General features: G+C 36.6%; 1 protein-coding gene across 1 annotated transcript; it reads left to right on the top strand.

The window, feature by feature from the left end:
* Positions 1 to 6,989: 6,989 nt before the first annotated feature.
* Positions 6,990 to 9,470, top strand: LOC141612959 (putative disease resistance protein RGA1). The gene has a single exon (XM_074431706.1). It carries the CDS (start codon positions 6,990 to 6,992, stop codon positions 9,468 to 9,470), a length of 2,481 nt encoding a protein of 826 aa, XP_074287807.1.
* Positions 9,471 to 19,635: the final 10,165 nt, after the last annotated feature.

The raw sequence follows: 19,635 nt of genomic DNA, 5'->3' as shown, positions 1-19,635 counted from the left end.
ACGAGAGAGTTACAGCACTTATATTTTCCTTAGGATAAACTTCAGGTTTATCAAAACGGGTATAATAAGAACCCGGATGGGCTTTATTGTCACATTTGAATCATTTCATGTCAACTTTCTTAGTTGCCCACAATCCATGGCAATCTTTCATAAGCATTGGTCGTGTCTTGAAAATTCACTTATCACACGCCATTTATTAGTTGACTATTCATCTTGCTAAACTTCTGGAAGTTTAACAATGTCATATCACGTGCCAAATTTTCAGTTGACTATAATTACAGTGCTAAACTTCCAGTTAGCAATATTTCATCATATTAATTCAAATTTAAAAATTTGTTATCTGTCAAACTCAATGTGTATTTAGGTATATAAATTGTGATGATAAATTTTATACAATATGAAATCATGAGTGAATGCGTTATTATACCGGTAAATAACATGTTATTGCCAAGTTCATTCTCATATACGTATATAAATTGTGACGATAGACAAACTACATAGATAACATAGAGAACGGAGATACAAAACGCATGCCCAATTCATTATATGTTTATAGAAGTGTTATCGCCATATAAAAACGTACCTTATTAAATAAACCATGTTGCTTACCGTAATAATTAATCAAATTCATGGTCTTATAAAACGCATCATACGACAAGTAGTAAAATCAATCATACGAAAAGTTTATTTATGCACTAACCCATCATAAAAGACATTAGTTCATTACTATAATGTAAGTCAAATATAAATTTATTACTTTACACATAAGCATACAACATGATTCAAGCAGCAAATTCAAAGCATGGCAATAATCTGATTACCAAAATATAACTCGTATCTTTCTAATGGAGCAAAACTGAGAACGCACACACAAAAATAGAAACTAAAAACATATTGAAATCATTGATAAACATATTTGAATAAGATCTGATATAAATATTTTCTACTATGAACTTCAGGCCATAGTGTGAATGTCAAATTTCAACCCATAAATAATTTTCCCTTTCTCAGACCAAATTTCGAGTATATATGAGTCTCACATGACTTTTCATGAGATATGTTCTTTCCATGATGAACGAATTTGGCTCAGTGAGGCCTCATCATTAAGCTCAATTAAGGCCACAACATTAGGCTTATCTCTGTTACCGGCAGGGCTTTTATGAGATGCCACATTCACTTTCAAGAATGGATCAAAATTAAAATTTCATTATACTGTTCAACTTCAGGTGAACAAGAATCAATTCGCAAATAAATTTGCCTTTCATAAAGACCGCTTTAAACTAAACAACGGTTCATATACTCATAGACGTGAACTTCTGGCCACTAGCATTTACACGTGGATTTCTGGCCACTTTTACTTATACAATATGAATATATTGTATTGATGAGACGGTGTTAAATTATTACACACCTTCAAAACTTTGAAGGTCTGGCCAAAGTTATAAGTAATATGGACATATCACCTCATCTTTGTAAAATAAATCTGTTGGAACTTCAAGTCCAAATATTGTATGATATATGTCCTTTCTCAACGAGAATGTAATAACGATTAATAAAACCAATACGTAATTAAAAATAAATACTTTTTTTTTGATGATAATTAACGTCTGAAAACATAATTATTTTAATTTGAGAGTGAGTTAATAGTTAATACAAGTAGTTTTCATCCTATATGCAAGAACGTAGACATACCTGGTCCGATCTTGAGACTTGAGAACACGATTGAGATTTAAACAAACCTCAAGTGGAACACAATGTGATTACAATAGGTCTTGGTATAGACGGGTGGGGCGAACTGACGGGTAAAGATCTCTAATAAAATGGGTAGGGGGGACAAGGTGAGGGGAAATGGCAAATGGGTATTTTGTGAGGGGAAATGTTATCCGTCTATACGTATAAACGGATAGTGTCCGTCTATAATGAGAATTTGTGATGTGATTAATACATGCTCCACTAGTTCTTCTTTCAATACCATTGAATTATTTCAAAAACCAGCATATCAATGAAATACAACCCAACATTCAGATATTGGCGACAGACCCACTTAATTAGGGTAGTAATTAGATTTGATATGAACCTCTAGATTATCATTATCAGATCTTAATAATATATGAAGTATAAACAAATTATTAAGATTACTAGTTTCGTTTTGCTCAGTTGGTTAAGACTCGTGCTGATAACGTGTTGTGAAATAAGGAGAAGAGAGAATTAGAGAGAATAGAGAGAGAGACAAAAACTATCTGTATTATTGCATTATGAGGGGATTTATATATCGGTCCGGATTCTCTCCATTACCTAAAAAGAAATGGACCTCCATTACTTTTAAACGGTCCGGATTAAATCTTGGGACAATCTAGTGGTTGCAATTATTTCATAAAAGTAATGTTTAAATGAGTGGAAAGAGAAAATAAATTAGAATAAGAGTGTATTAGAGAGGTAATGGAGAGAAAGTAATGGAGAGGATCCAAATTCATTTATATATACACAGAATATAGTAGAGTTTTCGTAATATAATATCTCTAGAATATCCTAACATATGGACATCCATATAATATTACATAATAATATTTCATAACAATATTGTTTTTCATTGAATATTTTGAGATCATGACATTAATTTTCCACGCATGATAATAACATAACTAACATAATAGAAGCCTCTCTTGTGATGCATAATACTCACTTGAGATAATTGGATGAATTTTTTTGGTTAAACAGGGTTATTTAGCAAATTAATTAGATTTTTAGGATTGATTTCAAACTATTCGGGCGAATGGGTCCACGTCATCGGTTTATTTTATTTTTCCAGTTTTTTGTTGAAGGCGCTGAGCTCATTAGCGGCTTATATGTATCACTTTCAAGTTGGTGTAATGTGTGTTTGCAACTTCTTTTTTTTGTACTGATATAGTAAAACCGCTAGAAAACTAGACGGCTTATCATCTCTCTATTTTCTAAAAGGTGCAACATGCATGTGGAAAATAAAGTAAGTATGCAAACTTGGAATCCCTCCTAAAGAAGTGAAGAATCACATGTAGGTCTCTCACATCGGAAAAATAGAGAAGAGTGATCCAACTTATAATTCAAGGGGCTACTCCTCCCATTGCCAATTGGTTTTGGGATGGAATCTCCTTAGAATTATAAAGTGGACACTCTCTCCTTCTCGATGGGCGCGACCCAAGCCCATATGCGATCTAACAAGAAAAATCAGTTAGTGAGAGAAAGAACTTTTTTTTCTTAGAATTTTGGAGATCTGGAAGTTTTTTCCTAATCTCCTTCCCCAAACTTCATCTATCTTCTTAAGCCCTACTTCTCCATCGGCTTCTTCCATCTCCATGGATATGGTGACGTAGATTTCTTGTCTTTTTTCAGTTCTTTAATTGAAAAAAAAAAAACAGTTTCACCTTCTTATAGACTAACTATAATTTACTCTCCATTTTAGCATAGGAGGATTTTTTTAGTCACATGTCTTAGTTAAATATGGTTTAAATCAAGGATTAAAGAGCAAATTTTCAAGAGTTCATCTTAAATCTGGATTTTTTTTTGGGTTGAGACCTCTTTGTTTCTTTATTAGAATTGTTTGTGACGACAATTCTAGATGACCATTTCTTAAGTTTATTCGTTTATGTTCATTCTTTAATTCTTTTATGGGGGTTTTTTAGTGACTTTCTTTTCTTATAAGAGTTCCGGTTGATGCCCTTTTTTCTTAATTATTTGGTAATTTGAAAATCTTTGATTTTCGTTTACCGTTCTCATCCTTGCGGATGATATAAGTTGATTTCAATCAACCTAGTTTCCCCTCCTTATCCAAAAAAAAGTATGCAAACTTAGAAAGCTGCTAAAGACTTTGTCGGTTTCACATCTTTTCTTTTTCTAAAACTTATATTAGTTGTTGGAAAGTGGTACAGTCATACAAACCGCTAGGGACTTTAGCGGTTTAATATAAAAACTGGAAAAAAATGATGATGTGGACCCATTGGCCAAAATAGTTTGAAATGTACCCTAAATCACCCTAATTAGGGGGTGTTTGGTTGGGAGGTTTGGAATGGAATGAAGTGGATTCTAGTCCTTCGAGTGTTTGGTTAGGGTGTTTTGGAATGGAGTTAGAATCCATTGGAATCACATACCCACCTCCTCCCCTTGGATTCAAACTCCATTCCTTCATGTTTATTTTTGTAATGAACCAAACATGTTTTGGAAGGTATGAAATTGGTACCCATACTCCTATGATTTCTCATTCCAATCCATTTCATTCCTAAGTAGTGAACCAAACGACCCCTTAATTTACTAAATAACCCCAATTATCCAAAAATTGCATGATGTAAAAACGTTACATGTACAAATGAAGGAAAAAAAAACGACTATGATTATAGGCGAACAAAATAAAATGAGTAAATAATTAAGGGCAATGATAATACAACCCTTAAGGTTGTATTTAAGCATTAATACCTTTAAATTTGATATTAATTTTAAAATTAAGAACCAAATTACACATTTATCAATGCGATTAATGCATATATTAAAGGGTCGTACTTTTTCACATACGAATTTTACTATTTCACATACGACTTTTACGACTTTACCCTTGTAACTTTTTTTCTCCCTGAATTGATTGATTTTTTCCTACATCTCCTCCCCTTCACCTCCGACAACCCAATTTTTCTCTAGAACTGAAATGATGAACGTAGGTTTTCGTAGCCATTGGAAAACTGATTAGCAATCTTTTTATGAGAAGTGAACAGGCCAAACTGAAAATCTATTCCAATCAGGAGACATGATTGATGAACAAAAAAATTACATTCTCTGTTAAGCAAACATAACATAAAATTTCACGTTTAAAAGCGTAAGAATCCAAGCCGCGGCGCTGAATGTCACTTAGTAACGTAATTTGCATCCCTTTTAGTTCTATAGGTAGTAGCCAATGTCATAATTCATGGTAATCTAAGCAGTTAGAAAATTGATCGGCGTTAATTCATGCTTATCTTGTGCCTATGATTTAATTACTAACAACGAGGCCTTCCAAGTTCCACCAACAATAAACCCTAGATTGATAATAATTGATAAACAAGTAACCATATTAATTTCACTAATTGTTAAACCCTAATAATTTCAACAAACACAATAATAAATGCTAAACAACAAAGTTACTTTGCTAATTCGAGAAATATAATCCATTATCCAAGTACTCAGATTCAATTTTAGGGGAAAAGGACTTAAGTTGTCTTTGTTTAGGAAAGGGTATGATAGGGAAAGTTAATGAAAATAATGTATGTAATTGAGTAAAGTTTGTATGTGAAAAAGTAATTCCGATATGTAAAAATTATTTTAGCGTTAAAAATTTATTTCGCGTCCACAACAATAATAAATTTTTGTTGTTTTTTGTTGGCTCTCAACCTATTCATCTCATTTTATCATAAGATAATATTTTACCCAAAAACTTTACCCAACAGCTTGAGCTCTTAAAACCCATTTGCAGAGGAAACCAATCAAATCTTGAATCTTTACACAACAATTAAGTTTTTGTTGATTTTGATTTTCTTTTACGGTTTGACCTATTTGCAGAGGAAACCCAATGTTGTCTCCTGTGGGATTACTTATTACAGTAATTTACAAAAACAAATTGACAAAGACGAAGTCAATCCAGATACAGATCAAATCAAGATTCTAATTACTGAGGTAATTCATTGTACCCTTCTCTAATTACAGTACACATTTCTCTTATGCTTTTGACTATTTTGGTAACTTATCTGATTTGTTGTTTTGCGGTATACATTTCTCTCATTCCACTAGTTTATTTGACTACTATACCCCTCTCATTTCGTTTTGCTGCTTTACCTCATTTTTATGATCTTGGAACAATGGAACTGGTATAGATTGGAAAATTGATCCGACATTCCAACTAATCAATTCACTATCCCTAATCACATTAGTTTCAATCAAATTTCAAAATTGATCGAATATTTGATGGATAAAATCTAATTGAATGTATGAAACATAGAATCAGACGCCCATTTCGAGTCTAAAATGCAAGTCAAGTTTACTCACTGTCCTTTGAAATCGTCCGATGCATGCTTGTTTTTGTTCTGATCATGGATTTCCCTGGTTTCATTGGAAAATTAATTAGAATTTTGATTTTGAACTCAGAGTAGTGTTTTTCGTGATACGCATAATGTTGAAGAAAGATTATGATCTGTAAATCGTAATTATTAAAGATAGATTTTGGGATGTATTGGTTAGATTTTGAGAGGACATAGTTTTTTTAACCCGGACTTTACGAAGGATATAATTGACTCAGAAACTCCTTTATTTGTAGACCAGTTATTCAGCAACCTCAAATCAATTGCCACCTTACTGCTTTTTTAACCCGGACTTTATGACGAATTTGATAAAGCTGAGCGATAGAAAGAGAGAGAGATTGAATGTGTGAGAGAATAGAGTTTGTAGTATGAATATTGTGATTACAAGAGTTATGAATATGATTGTATTTATAAATGAATAAACCGACATATTAGAAGGAGTACGGTAGTTCTAACAACTCTAACAGAGTTTGTAACTAACTCTTGTTAGTTATTTAACAAACTCTGGTTTCCTTATATTTTAACACTTATTAGTATTGATCAAATTTAAGGGGCTCAATTATTATTTTTGCGGTAATTATTTTATTAGATATTTTTGATACTGGGCTTCGCTAAGCTCGAAATCAAGTCTCTATGAATTCAACTCCAATCGTAAGGGTATTGGCTATTGACATTTCAATGACAAAGTCTTTGTGAAGTCAACCCCAATCCTAAGGGTATTTTCTAAAGCATGTGGTTACTAATCTTTAAGAAGTCTTTAGTCTTTACGAAGTCAACTCCCTTCTAGTTGCTACTTAATAAAACTTTGTACTCCCATCAGTTTCTGCATTATACTTTTAATCTGAATTCTTGCATTTACAAACATAACCAAAAAAAAGAAGAGAAACTCGGAGAGAAAATTCAATTCTCACAATCATGGACGTTTCAACAACGCTATCCTTAGTTCAAACTATCCTTACTGCTATCCAAACTTTGGGCCTGATGCATTCAGTTTGTTCCATTTCTAATTGCAAATCCGAGCTTGATGACCTCCATAACACCGTCGAAACTGTCAGAGCTGTTCTTATGGATGCTGATGCCAAGCAGGACTCGCTTAACTTCCAGGAGAAGAATTACATCCAAGAGCTCAAAGATGCTGTTTACGACGCCGATGATGTGTTAGATGAGTTCCTAACCCTTGCCAAGCAAAAGCAGCTCAGACGCAACAAGGTGAAATCCTTTTTTTCCCGGTTTAAGCTTCTTACTCACAGACTATCAAGTAAAGTCAAAATGGTTAATGACAAGTTGAACACCATTGCCACTAAGCGTGATAAGTTTAGTTTTAAGGTTGATTATAAGCCTATGAAATTTACAAAGGAGGAAACTTCTTCTTTTTTGTGTGATCAAATCATCGGGAGGGAGGACGATGTGGAGAAGATTATAGGTGTCTTGTTGGGTTCTGTTAATGTTGCTCACCCAAATGTTTCTTTGCTTGCCATTATGGGGATGGGAGGTTTAGGAAAAACCGCTCTTGCCCAACTTGTGTATAACGATCCTAGGATCACTGAGGCATTCCAACTAAAGAGATGGACTTGCATTGCTGATCAGGATCAAAAACATTTGGATTTAAAAGGGCATTTAGCGAAGGTAGTGAAAGGATTCTCAGTTAGTGATAAAATGTCTTTGGATGACGTACATCATAAAGTGAAGGAGGAACTGGGAGGGAAAAAGTATTTACTCGTGTTAGATGATGTGTGGACTGAAAGTTATGATGAATGGCAAAAGTTGGAAGGGTTTTTGAAGGTAGGGGGAAGGGGGAGTTGGATAATTGTAACCACGCGCTCAAAAACAACCGCCCAAATGATTGGTGGTGATCAAATGCATGAGCTGCGAGGTTTGTCAGAACCAGCGTCATGGCTTTTGTTTGAAAGGATGGCGTTTCAAGCAGAAGAAAGAGACGATGAACTAGTTAAACTTGGCAAAGAGATTGTTAAAAAGTGCACCAATGTCCCGCTTGCTATTAGAGTGGTAGGAAGTCTTCTGCGTGGTCAATCCAAGTCTAAGTGGCTGTCATTTCACGGCAAAGGGTTAGATTCTCTTGGTGAAAGTAATGATAGAATAACCCGCATACTGAAGCTAAGTTACAATCAACTCAACCCTTCTTTGAAAGCTTGTTTTGCATACTGTGCTATCTTTCCCAAGGATTGGCAGATTAGTAAGAAAATGTTGATTCGACTTTGGATGGCACAAGGCTACATTAACTCGGAGAATTTGGGCGAGGATTACTTTCTTATATTGCTTCAAAGGTGTTTTTTCCAAGATTTGTTTGAGGATGAAACCAAGGAGATTGTGTTGTTTAAGATACATGATCTCTTGCGTGATATTGCTGAAAAAGTAGCAGGCGAAGAGATTTGCAGGTTCAGTTTTGATTCTTCTAGTGTGGGTAAACGAGTTCGCCATGTCTCTTTTGTGAGTGACTCTTATGCACAACATATCTTCAATAATACTCATATCCGTACGTGCCTTTTTATTAACGATCTTTTCGAGATGAGTAGAGTAGATCAATTACTGGCAAGTAAATCAATACCGAAATGGACATGCTTAAGGTCTCTAGATTTGAGTTATTCGAAGGCCACAAGTCTACCTGAATCAATTGGTCAACTGCTGCATCTGAGGAGTTTAGAACTCTCATACAATAGGCATCTAAAAGTTCTTCCCAAATCAATAACAAAGCTAGTTAATCTACAAACTTTAAATTTACATGGTTGCACTAGTTTAATACAATTACCAGATGATGTGAGCAAGCTAGTTGATCTAAGCACCTTAAATGTAGGGGGCTGTTATGCTCTGACATGTATGCCGACACGCATAGGTATGTTGACCAATCTGCAAACTCTATGGCAATTTGTGGTTGGTGCTCAACCAAGTTCAACTTCAAAACAATGTTTTAATGGGTTGAAAGACCTATGTCACCTGAATAAATTAAAAGGGAGTTTGAGTATTCAAATTGCAGTACTTAAGAATGCAATATTTGTGAAGGAAGAACATGGCGGGGGAGGCTATTTAAGGAGTAAGGAACACTTAGAGAAGATTAATATTAACTTTAGACGTGGGCAAGAGTATGGAAGCAAGGAATCTGAGCAAGCATTGCTGGAAGAGATGCAGCCTCATCACGATGTCAAGAAATTGGAGGTGAGAGGGTACCATGGTGAGACGATACCTAGATGGCCGGGGAGAGGAGATAAATCTGTGTCATTTGATCTCCCCAATCTTGTCACTTTGAAGATCCAAGATTGCAGTAACTTGTTATATCTGCCTTGGCAAATTGGGAAACTGCCCCATCTAAAAATGCTGAGTATTTCAAGATTGTCGAACATGGAGTATGTGGCGTATGTGGACTCAGAAGCACTTTGTTAGAACACATTAGATTGATGATGCCAAGTCCCCTTGTTATTTGATTGTTTGCTCTTAGTTGAAACAATTAGTGAATGAAGCAATCAAATGGACTTTCAACAATGATTCAAGATGATCAAGCCAATCAAGGAAGTCAAGACAATGATACTTTCCAAAGCCATAGTCGATATATGTAAGAGTAAGTGTAACATTCTCATTTTAGTCAAGTAATAGCAAAACCATGCAACGGTGACTGTCATCGTGGTTTTCGGTACTATCATACGGAGGAGTTTTCGTCCAAATGTTTTTAAGTGTCAAAACTTTGCAAACTTTAAACCTTAAACATTTGAATTTTCAGAAACTTGAAAACAATCTGAAATTTTGGAGTTACAAGCCCACTTGACTAAGCCTCTAGATTTGTGCAAACACCTTTTACCAAAATGGCAAAGAAGACTTGTCAAACTTCTAAAGTAAGAAAGGCTTTTTGCCATTTCGGTAAATTGTCACATGTTGAGTGTAGAAGCTTAAGTTTTCTGATTTCTTAAGCCCCAAGCCTACAAGTCTAACACTTACCATCACTCAAAGCTATCATTTTAATATTGGATTTAATCTTTCAAAGTGTACTTACCTAAGACTTAAATCCACTATAAATAGAGTGTCTTAGTCACATTTATTTCTTAAGACTTCCAAAGCATTTATTGTAAAAACCTTGCAAATCATTTGTGCATTAAAAGCTTTATTCTTCAAGCATTTGCAAAACGTTTTTCTGGTTTTAAGTCTTCAAAATTGTTTTCGAAAAAGCTGTAAAACCTCCAAGTATCGGTCAGATTGTCTGATCTTGTGACATGATGAGTTTGTTCCATGATTCTCGTGTTAGATCTTCATTGTAATCTCCATGTTCATTTAAGTGAACTCTTGAGATTCAAGATTCTGTAACACCTTGAGATAGAACCCATAAACTCTTGAAGCGGAGTAGCTTTAAGTTTGAGTGCAACCGGAGTAGGTTGGCGAGTTATTTTCATTGTAAGGGGTTTAGTAAGTTTGAGTAAATTTCTAAACAAGCAATAAAATAACGGTTGGACGTAGGCCTCGGAGTAGAGGCTGAACCAATTTTTTAAAATGTCGTTTGTTTGTTCATTTACTTTTACGTTCTTCCACTTTGCTATTTCTCGCATGTACCTAATCAAGTTCTCGTGTCACGTCACCTATACCGTGACATAGAATCGCTGTATCTTCTTGTGAACTTACCTTCAATTAAGTTTCTCAAGTCTTGTACTTCTTTATTCTTAGCTTAAAATAGTTAATTAACTAAGTTAAGAATAAAATTTTAAAAAAGGTACACCTAATTCACCCCCTCCCCCTCTTAGGTGTTAATCGTTCTTAACTCTTCAATTGGTATCAGAGCCTTGTGCTCTTGATATTGGTTAAATCCAAAGAGTTGATCCTATAGTTATGGACGATTCAAAACACACTAAGTATCCCATTTTCAAAGGAGAAAACTATGCCTGGTGGAAACATCGCATGGAGCACTATGTCAAAAGTGCGGACTATGAATGTTGGTTAATCATTCAAAAGGGTCCCCTCAAAATCGAAGTGACTAATGCTGATGGCACTAGCTCCTTGAAAAGTGAGGATAAGTATGTTGAGGCCGACTATAAGAAAATCGAGAAAAACTCTAAGGCCATGTCCATTCTTCAATATGGAATCGGTGACCAAGAGATTAATCGTATATCTGGATGTGCCTCGGCCAAAGAGATTTGGGACACCCTAAACCTTGCTTATGAGGGAACGTCACAAGTCAAAAAATATCGTATTGATCTTCTCATGCAACAATATGAGATGTTCAATATGGACCGAGATGAGTCAATTAATAGTTTGTCTTCACGTTTTTCTAGTATTGTCAATGACCTTAAGAGTTTAGGTAGGAGTTTTCAATCCGAGGATTTAGTCCATAAAATCCTTCGTAGCCTAATCGAAAAGTGGCAACCGAAGGTTACGGCTATTGAGGAAGCTAAGGACCTTTCATTGCTCACCCTTGATGAACTTATGGGCTCACTTATGGCTCATGAGTTAACTCTCATGAAGCGTTCTAGTGAAAGCTCTAAAGGGAAAGGACTCGCTCTTAATGCTCTCTCAAGTGATGAGGAGGATGAAGATGATGAGTTTGCAATGTTCACTAAAAACATTGTTGGCATGATCAATGGTCGAAACTCTCAAAGGTATAGCAACAACTCTAGTAAACGCCGTTTTCCTAAGAGAAGATCTAACTCCACTGTTGGTTGCTTTAAATGTGGTGATAAAGGTCACCAAATCAAAGAATGCCCAAAGTGGAACGATATCAAATCTAAGGAAAAACGTGACTTTGCAAAACGTGATTACAAAAACAAGGTAATGACCGCTATTTGGGGCATGTCTGATTCTGAAGAGGACGATGTCCTTGAGGATGAATTAGACGCCAAACTTAGCATCTCGTCTAGTTCCTCAAAACATACTTCCAAATCATCAAAGAAAGAAGACATCAAGTGTCTTATGGCTCACTCCGTGGATTCAGACTCTGATTCAGACCATGAGGTAATTAAGCTCAAGAAAAAGGTTCGATCTTTCTCTAAAGACAAAGTTTGTCTCCTCCTAGATCAATTCATAGATAAGTGTCGTGTCCAAACTAATAAGTTGGAAGCTATGCAAATCGAAATTGAGGACATAGCTGAGGAAAATGTAGTCCTTAAAGAAAGTCTAAATGAGAATGATCAACCTAGTTCCATGTTGGGTCTTGAAAAAGAAATAAAAAAACTTGAAAAACAAAACTTGTTTTTAGCCAACAAAATTGATGAAACCAAAGGCAACAGATCCTTGACCGTTGCATCCGATTCTAAAGGAAATGTGTCGTCACTAACACAAGAACGTGACCAACTTTTGATTGACTTAGCTACTTGTCACAACGAAAAAGATGATCTTGTTAAGATTGCTGAAATGTTAAATGATGAGTCGAGTCATGTCAAATGTGCCTTAGAACGAGCTCAAAAACTAAATGATGACCTTCTTGCTCAAAATGAGATGTTAAAGAAAGCTGAACAGACTCATGCCACAGAGGTTTTTACTGTGGCATCTGATTCAAGAAAAGAAATAGATACTCTCACGGAATTAGTGTCTTCTTTAACTAAGGAACGTGACACTCTTCTAGCTGACCTCAAATTATGTCAAAGAGATAATAAACAATTGGAACAAATTGGGATGTTACTTAGTGATGAAGCAAGACTTGCAAAACAAGCGTTTGACAATTTAGGTAAATTGAATCTTAATCATCTTGCTAAAATTGAAACATTAACTAAAGAGCTAGATGAGGCTAAGATGTTTTACTTAAAATGGGAAGGAAGTCAGAATGTTTTGGAGTTTCTCTTGAAACAATCACAAGAGTACGAAAAATTTGCAAAGAATCTTGGACTTGGTTTCAAATGCAACAAGCACACACACTGTTGCACTCAAACCAGGATCCAAGTCAAACCGACTTAGAAGAAGAAAGTATCTTTGGTCTTCCCGAGTACATCATTTGTAACTATTGTGGCAAAACAGTCATGAGTTTAATGGTTGTGACAAAAGAGTCCGTGACTTAGAAAGAAACACTAAGAATGCTAAACAAGTGTGGATAAAGAAAGAAGAAGTCAAGAAGGTCGTTGTCAAGAAGGAGCCCAAACTTGTTTGGGTTCCTAAACTAAATGTTTGATTTCTTATAGGCATTAGTGAGGGGCAGCAGCAATTGGTACTTAGACAGTGGATGCTCTCGTCACATGACGGGAGATGAAAACCAATTCCTCTCGCTAGAAGCCTACGATGGTGGCATGGTGACTTTTGGCGACAACAAGAAAGGTGAAATCATTGGTATTGGAAAGGTTGGTAAGTCAAAGTCATTATGCGTGGACAAAGTGTTGCTTGTCAAAGGTTTGAAACACAATCTCTTGAGCATTTCACAACTTTGTGATCGAGGTAATATTGTTGAATTTCTTGCTAGTGAATGTAGAATCATCAATGGTAAAACTAGAGAACTCATACTTGAAGGTAAACGTGTTAAAGACGTCTATATGACTAACTTGTATGCATTGTCGGGTCAATCACTATCATGCATGAGTGTTCAAAAGAACGACCCTTGGCTTTGGCACAAACGACTTGGTCATGTAAATGCTAAGACACTTAACACTCTTAAGAGACTTGATCTAGTTGACGGCATTCCTAACATTAAATTTGAATTTAAATCACTTTGCGATGATTGTGTTAAAGGAAAACAAGTTAAATGCTCTTTTAAATCCAAAAAGGTTGTTAGCACTTCCTTACCTCTTGAACTCATTCATATTGATTTATGTGGTCCCATGCGAGTTGTGAGTAGAGGTGGAAGTCGCTTTATTTGTGTCATTGTAGATGACTTTACAAGATTTGTTTGGCTTCTTTTCTTAAGTTCTAAAGATCAAACATTTGATGAGTTCCTAATTTGGGTCAAAAAGGTTCAAAACAAATTTGGATACAAACTTGTCTCATTAAGATCTGACCATGGAACCGAATTTGAGAACTCGTCATTTGAGTCTTATTGTAATGAGTACGGTGTTAGTCATAACTTTTCGGCCGCAAGAACCCCACAACAAAATGGGGTTGTGGAACGAATGAATCGAACTCTTGAAAATATGGCTAGGACCATGCTCATTAGCTCTAAGGTTCCTAAGAATTTTTGGGCCGAAGCCGTAAACACATCTTGTTATATTTACAACCGTGTCATGATTAGAAAAATCATTGAGAAAACTCCTATGAACTACTACGAGGAAGAAAACCTAATCTTTCACACTTAAAATGCTTTGGTAGTAAATGCTTTGTGCACAACAATGGAAAAGACAACCTTGGCAAATTTGATGCTCGTAGTGATGAAGGAGTTTTTGTTGGTTATTCCGATCATAGTAAGGCCTATAAAGTTTATAACAAAAGGACCATGAAAATGGAAGAAAGCGTTCATGTAATATTTGACGAATCTAGTCTTTTTGTGTCAAACACACAGGTTGATGATGAGGATGATGAATATGATGATGATTTTGAGATTGGTATGATACGACATGAAATGGATCAAGTGGTAGAAGAAGCTGAGCAACAGTTGGAACCACATTTGCATGAGGAGGATGCGCAAAATTTAGGGGGAACTAATCGTCCTCCTACACAAGATGATGCTACCTCATCCAGGGGGAACAAGGATGGTGAAGAACAGCCCAACCTAATCATAAACGAACCACAATCACCTCCTTCAAACATTTCTCATGCAACAGTCCCCTCATCACATGCATTTAACAACCCGAATCTTCTAACTCACTTATTCCCAAGAAATGGAAACACCAAAGCTCACATCCATTATCAAACTTAACCAGTGACCTAACCTCTGGAATAAAAACCAGATCATCGCTTCAAAATTTCTGTGCACACAATGCCTTCATCTCAAAAATCGAACCAGACCATGTCACAAAAGAGCCTTGATCGATGAATGCTTTGGATGATTGCAATGCAAGAGGAATTGAGCAATTTGAAAGGAACAAGGTATGGCATCTTGTCCCTAGGCCCTCTCAACGCATCGTAATTGGTACACGGTGGGTCTTTCGCAATAAGCTAGATGATGTTGGAGAAATCGTAAGGAATAAAGCTAGACTAGTGGTGCAAGGTTTTAACCAACAAGAAGGAATTGATTACGATGAAACCTTTGCACCGGTAGCTAGGCTTGAAGCCATACGAATGCTTGTAGCTTTTGCGTCTTTTCATGGTATAAAGCTTTTTCAAATGGATGTCAAAACCGCATTTTTAAATGGATACCTTGATGAAGAAGTGTTTGTTGAACAACCTCCGGGCTTTATAAACAACGAGTTTCCCAACCACGTTTTTAAACTAGATAAAGCACTCTATGGTTTAAAACAGGCTCATAGGGCTTGGTATGATAGGCTTTCAAAATTTTCTGTTGGAAAATGGTTTCATACGTGGGTCCGTGGATAAAACGTTGTTTATCAAGTCACAAGGAAATGAATCGTTGCTTGTGCAAGTATATGTCGATGACATTATTTTTGGTGCAACTAACAATGTTCTTTATAAGTACTTTTCTGATTTGATGACTTCGGAATTTGAAATGAGCATGATGGGAGAACTTGGATTCTTTCTTGGTCTTCAAATCAAACAAGGTGAGAATGGAACTATGATTCACCAACAAAAGTACTTAAAGGAAATGTTAAGTAAGTTTGGGTTGACTAATTCTAATCCTATGCCTACACCAATGGTGTCTAAAGTCAAGCTTGACAAAGATGAAAACGGTAAGAGCATTAGTGAAAAGGTATATCGAGGTATGATCGGTTCCTTACTTTACTTAACCGCTAGTCGACCCGACATACAATTTAGTGTGTGTGCTTGTGCCCGTTTCCAAGCAAATCCTAAGGAATCTCATTTCAAAGCCGTCAAACGGATTTTTAGGTATTTGATTGGAACACAAGGGCTATATCTTTGGTACCCAACTCACTACGAACTTGATCTTGTAGGTTTTTCGGATGCGGATTATGCCGGTGACACATTGGATAGGAAAAGCACTTCGGGCATTGCTACCTTCCTAGGGCCGTGTCTCATTTCATGGGCTTCGAAGAAGCAAAACACCGTTGCATTATCCACGGCCGAAAGCGAATATGTGAGTGCCGCTCTATGTTGTGCACAAATTCTTTGGGTACGTCAACAATTGCATGATTATGGCCTTACTTTCGAGACTACCCCTATTTTTTGTGACAACACTAGTGCAATTAATATATCAAAGAATCCTATACAACACTCACGAACTAAACACATCGACATACGACATCATTTTTTACGTGATCAAGTTGAGAAAGGTCATATTTGTCTAAGCTTTTGTAAAACGGAAAATCAAATTGCGGACATTCTTACAAAACCGTTAGAAAGAGAACAATTCGAAAGACTTCGGTTGGAAATTGGTTTATTAGGTGACATACCGCTAAATTAAATTACGTTTTCCAATGATTGATTAGAAGGAGGATTTACATGAAATTAAATGTTAGTTAACATGGTAGAATACATGCAAATGTCGACCAAATGAAATTGACAAACCGAATGAGTGCACTTGAGTTGTTTTTGCATTGAGCTTCCAAAAATCCACTTTATGTCCCATCACTTAAAAGCCTACACCCTAGCCTCACATTATCAACACTCAACCGTCCCTCACCTAGAATAACTACACCATCCCCTCATTTACTTTCATGTTTCCACTAAACACACCCTATTACCCACTAAATAAACAACCACCCTCACCTTTTTCGGTTTCCCAAAAACCGTCAAAACCATTTCCCCTTCCACTCTCTTAAAATGCCTCCAAGATTTTCAAAAGAAGTCCTTCAACTCAGAGATACATTTAATCCAAAATTCATTGCCAAAAAGATGGCTCCCAAAACCGCTGCCAAACCAAAAGAGATCGCCTCACATCGCTAAACCAACCGTTGCACGAAAGAAGACAACCGCCAAAAGGGGCGGTGGTCGTGGCAGAGGAGGAAGAAGTAGGAATCCTCCTATTTCTCTCCAATTAGATCTTTGAGGTGGACATTGACACCGATGAAGAAGACTCCGGTTCTAAGGGAACCAAAGAGAATGAAGATATTGAAAAATCTAGTGATGTTGTCGAAACAAGTGAAAAGGGGAATCAATCAAGTGAGATGAAAGAGGGGGAACTTGAAGGAGAAAAATCAAAAGTGGGAAACAAAGAAAAAGAAAGTGAAGAAAAATTAGAGGAAAAAGAAAAGGAAAGTGAGGAAAAATTAGAGGAAAAAGAAAAGGAAAGTGAGGAAAAATCAAAAGAAAGTGAAGAAAAATTAGAGGAAAAAGAAAAGGAAAGTGAGGAAAAATCAAAAGAAAATGAAAAGAAGGAGATGAGTGACGATGAGAAAGATGTTGTTGAAAAGAATGATGATGATGTACTATTGAAAGATTTGGTGAGTGAAACTTTAGAGAAGGATAAGAGGAGTGAGAGTGATGCAACGGAGGCCTCCACTGTTGAAAGGGAAATCGGTTCCAATACTGAAAAAATCGATTATGAAGTTGTTGATGTTGAAGATCGTGATGATACCACAATGGTGTTTGATGATGGGCTTGACCCATTGTTCTCAAAACCCGCATCACGAACCCGGTCCAAGAGAAAGATGCTTGAAATATTTGGTGATGATGACGAGGATGTGACCCCGGAGGCATCCCCTCCAAAACCCAAGGTTACTCAAAGAAAAAGGGGATCCGGGTCAAGAACCAAAGCAACCAAAAGGGCTCGTTATCATCGGGATTTGCCGAGCATAGATGAAAATGAGATCATTGAGGAGAAAGTTCCTCTCAACACTTGCATGGATCTTGTCATTGCTCCCTTTGCCGAATCATTCAAGAATGACATCTTCAACCATCTTAATTCTCTTGATCTCCTGAGGAGATCTTCAAGATATGTCACGGTATCTTTGATTTGTTGTTTCCACAAAGTGGAAGGCGCTATAAGAAATCCTGGTATGACACATCTCTTGCTTTCAAATACTTCAAAGAGGCCATGTATGCACGTGGTTGGGTGAATCTGTTGGACAAATATAGTCCCATGTATTTGTCCGAAGTCATCCAATTCTATGCAACGATCAAAGTGGATGTTGAATGGAACTCTCTCGGCCTTTATCAATCGAAACCCTTTGTCCTAACCATTGACCAACTTGCTACTCATCTTGATATCTGTAATGTCGGGCTTACTTCTTTCCCAAAACGTGATTGGGGTGAAATTGATGAGGTTACATCTACCCAGGTCATGAAGGTTCTTCGACCTCATGATGATGATGGCCCTACCAACATATATGCCTTTGAACTAACCGCACCCATTCGGTTCATCTTTAACCTGGTTTTTCGTAACCTTGTCCCTTCCAACAATAGCCGTGGGAGATGCTCTCTTCTTGACATGCTCCTCATTCATCACATTGTTAAGCACAAACCCATTAACCTTCCTCGCCTTATGTTTCACCGAATACTTGAGATGTCCACTGAGTTCCAAAGCGGCAACTTTGACAAAAATGCCGTAGTTCCTTATGGTATGTGGCTCTCGATAATTTTTATGAGGGAAGGGTTGGTGATGAAGGAAGCCCGCTATTGAGAAATTAAGTGATGAGATGACAGGGCCTTCTTTCTCGGATGAATTTGGAGATCAAGAATGGCAAATTGGAAAGAAAAAATCGGTCGGGTTCTACGGTGGGTTTCTAGTTGAAATGAGTGTGGTCCTTGCCAAGTTGGATGAGCTCCTTGGGATTGTGAACCGGTTGGTCAAAGAACAGGGCAAGTTGAGGGATGAAGTTGGTGATCTTCGCACCATGAATGAAGATCTCCTTGAACGTTTTCAGAATGCCTCCTAAACTCATGCCTCTTTAACCCGTTTCTCCTCTTGAACTTTGGCTCTTTGTTTCGTTTTAAGACACTCTCTTGCACCTTCGGTTGTTTGTTTTTATCTTGCTTAAACTATTTGCGTGTGTTTTAATCGTGTTGCTTGCCTTTTGGACATGTTTTCTCCTCCTTTGACGATGTCAAGAGGGGGAAGTAGTTTAAATTATGCTATGTGTGATCTTCTAACTCTTAGGCTAACGTTCACCTTAATTATGTCTTAGCTTCCATGATTAGATGTTTTACTTTGGCCAAGCATGTTGCACCTTTCGAATACCTTGATCATGTTTATTAATTATGTTTATGTTGAAATTGACCAAAGACCGACTAACCGGGGGCTAAGGGGAATATCACACATGTATGGACTTGTCATCATCAAAGGGGGAATTTGTTAGAACACATTAGATTGATGATGCCAAGTCCCCTTGTTATTTGATTGTTTGCTCTTAGTTGAAACAATTAGTGAATGAAGCAATCAAATGGACTTTCAACAATGATTCAAGATGATCAAGCCAATCAAGGAAGTCAAGACAATGATACTTTCCAAAGCCATAGTCGATATATGTAAGAGTAAGTGTAACATTCTCATTTTAGTCAAGTAATAGCAAAACCATGCAACGATGCACGCTGTACATCGTGGTTTCGGTACTATCATACGGAGGAGTTTTCGTCCAAATGTTTTTAAGTGTCAAAACTTTGCAAACTTTAAACCTTAAACATTTGAATTTTCAGAAACTTG

Source organism: Silene latifolia, chromosome 11 (genome assembly GCF_048544455.1).
Source record: "Silene latifolia isolate original U9 population chromosome 11, ASM4854445v1, whole genome shotgun sequence".
NCBI classification, from domain to species: Eukaryota; Viridiplantae; Streptophyta; class Magnoliopsida; order Caryophyllales; family Caryophyllaceae; genus Silene; species Silene latifolia.
This window is presented reverse-complemented; position numbering and strand designations above follow the sequence as displayed.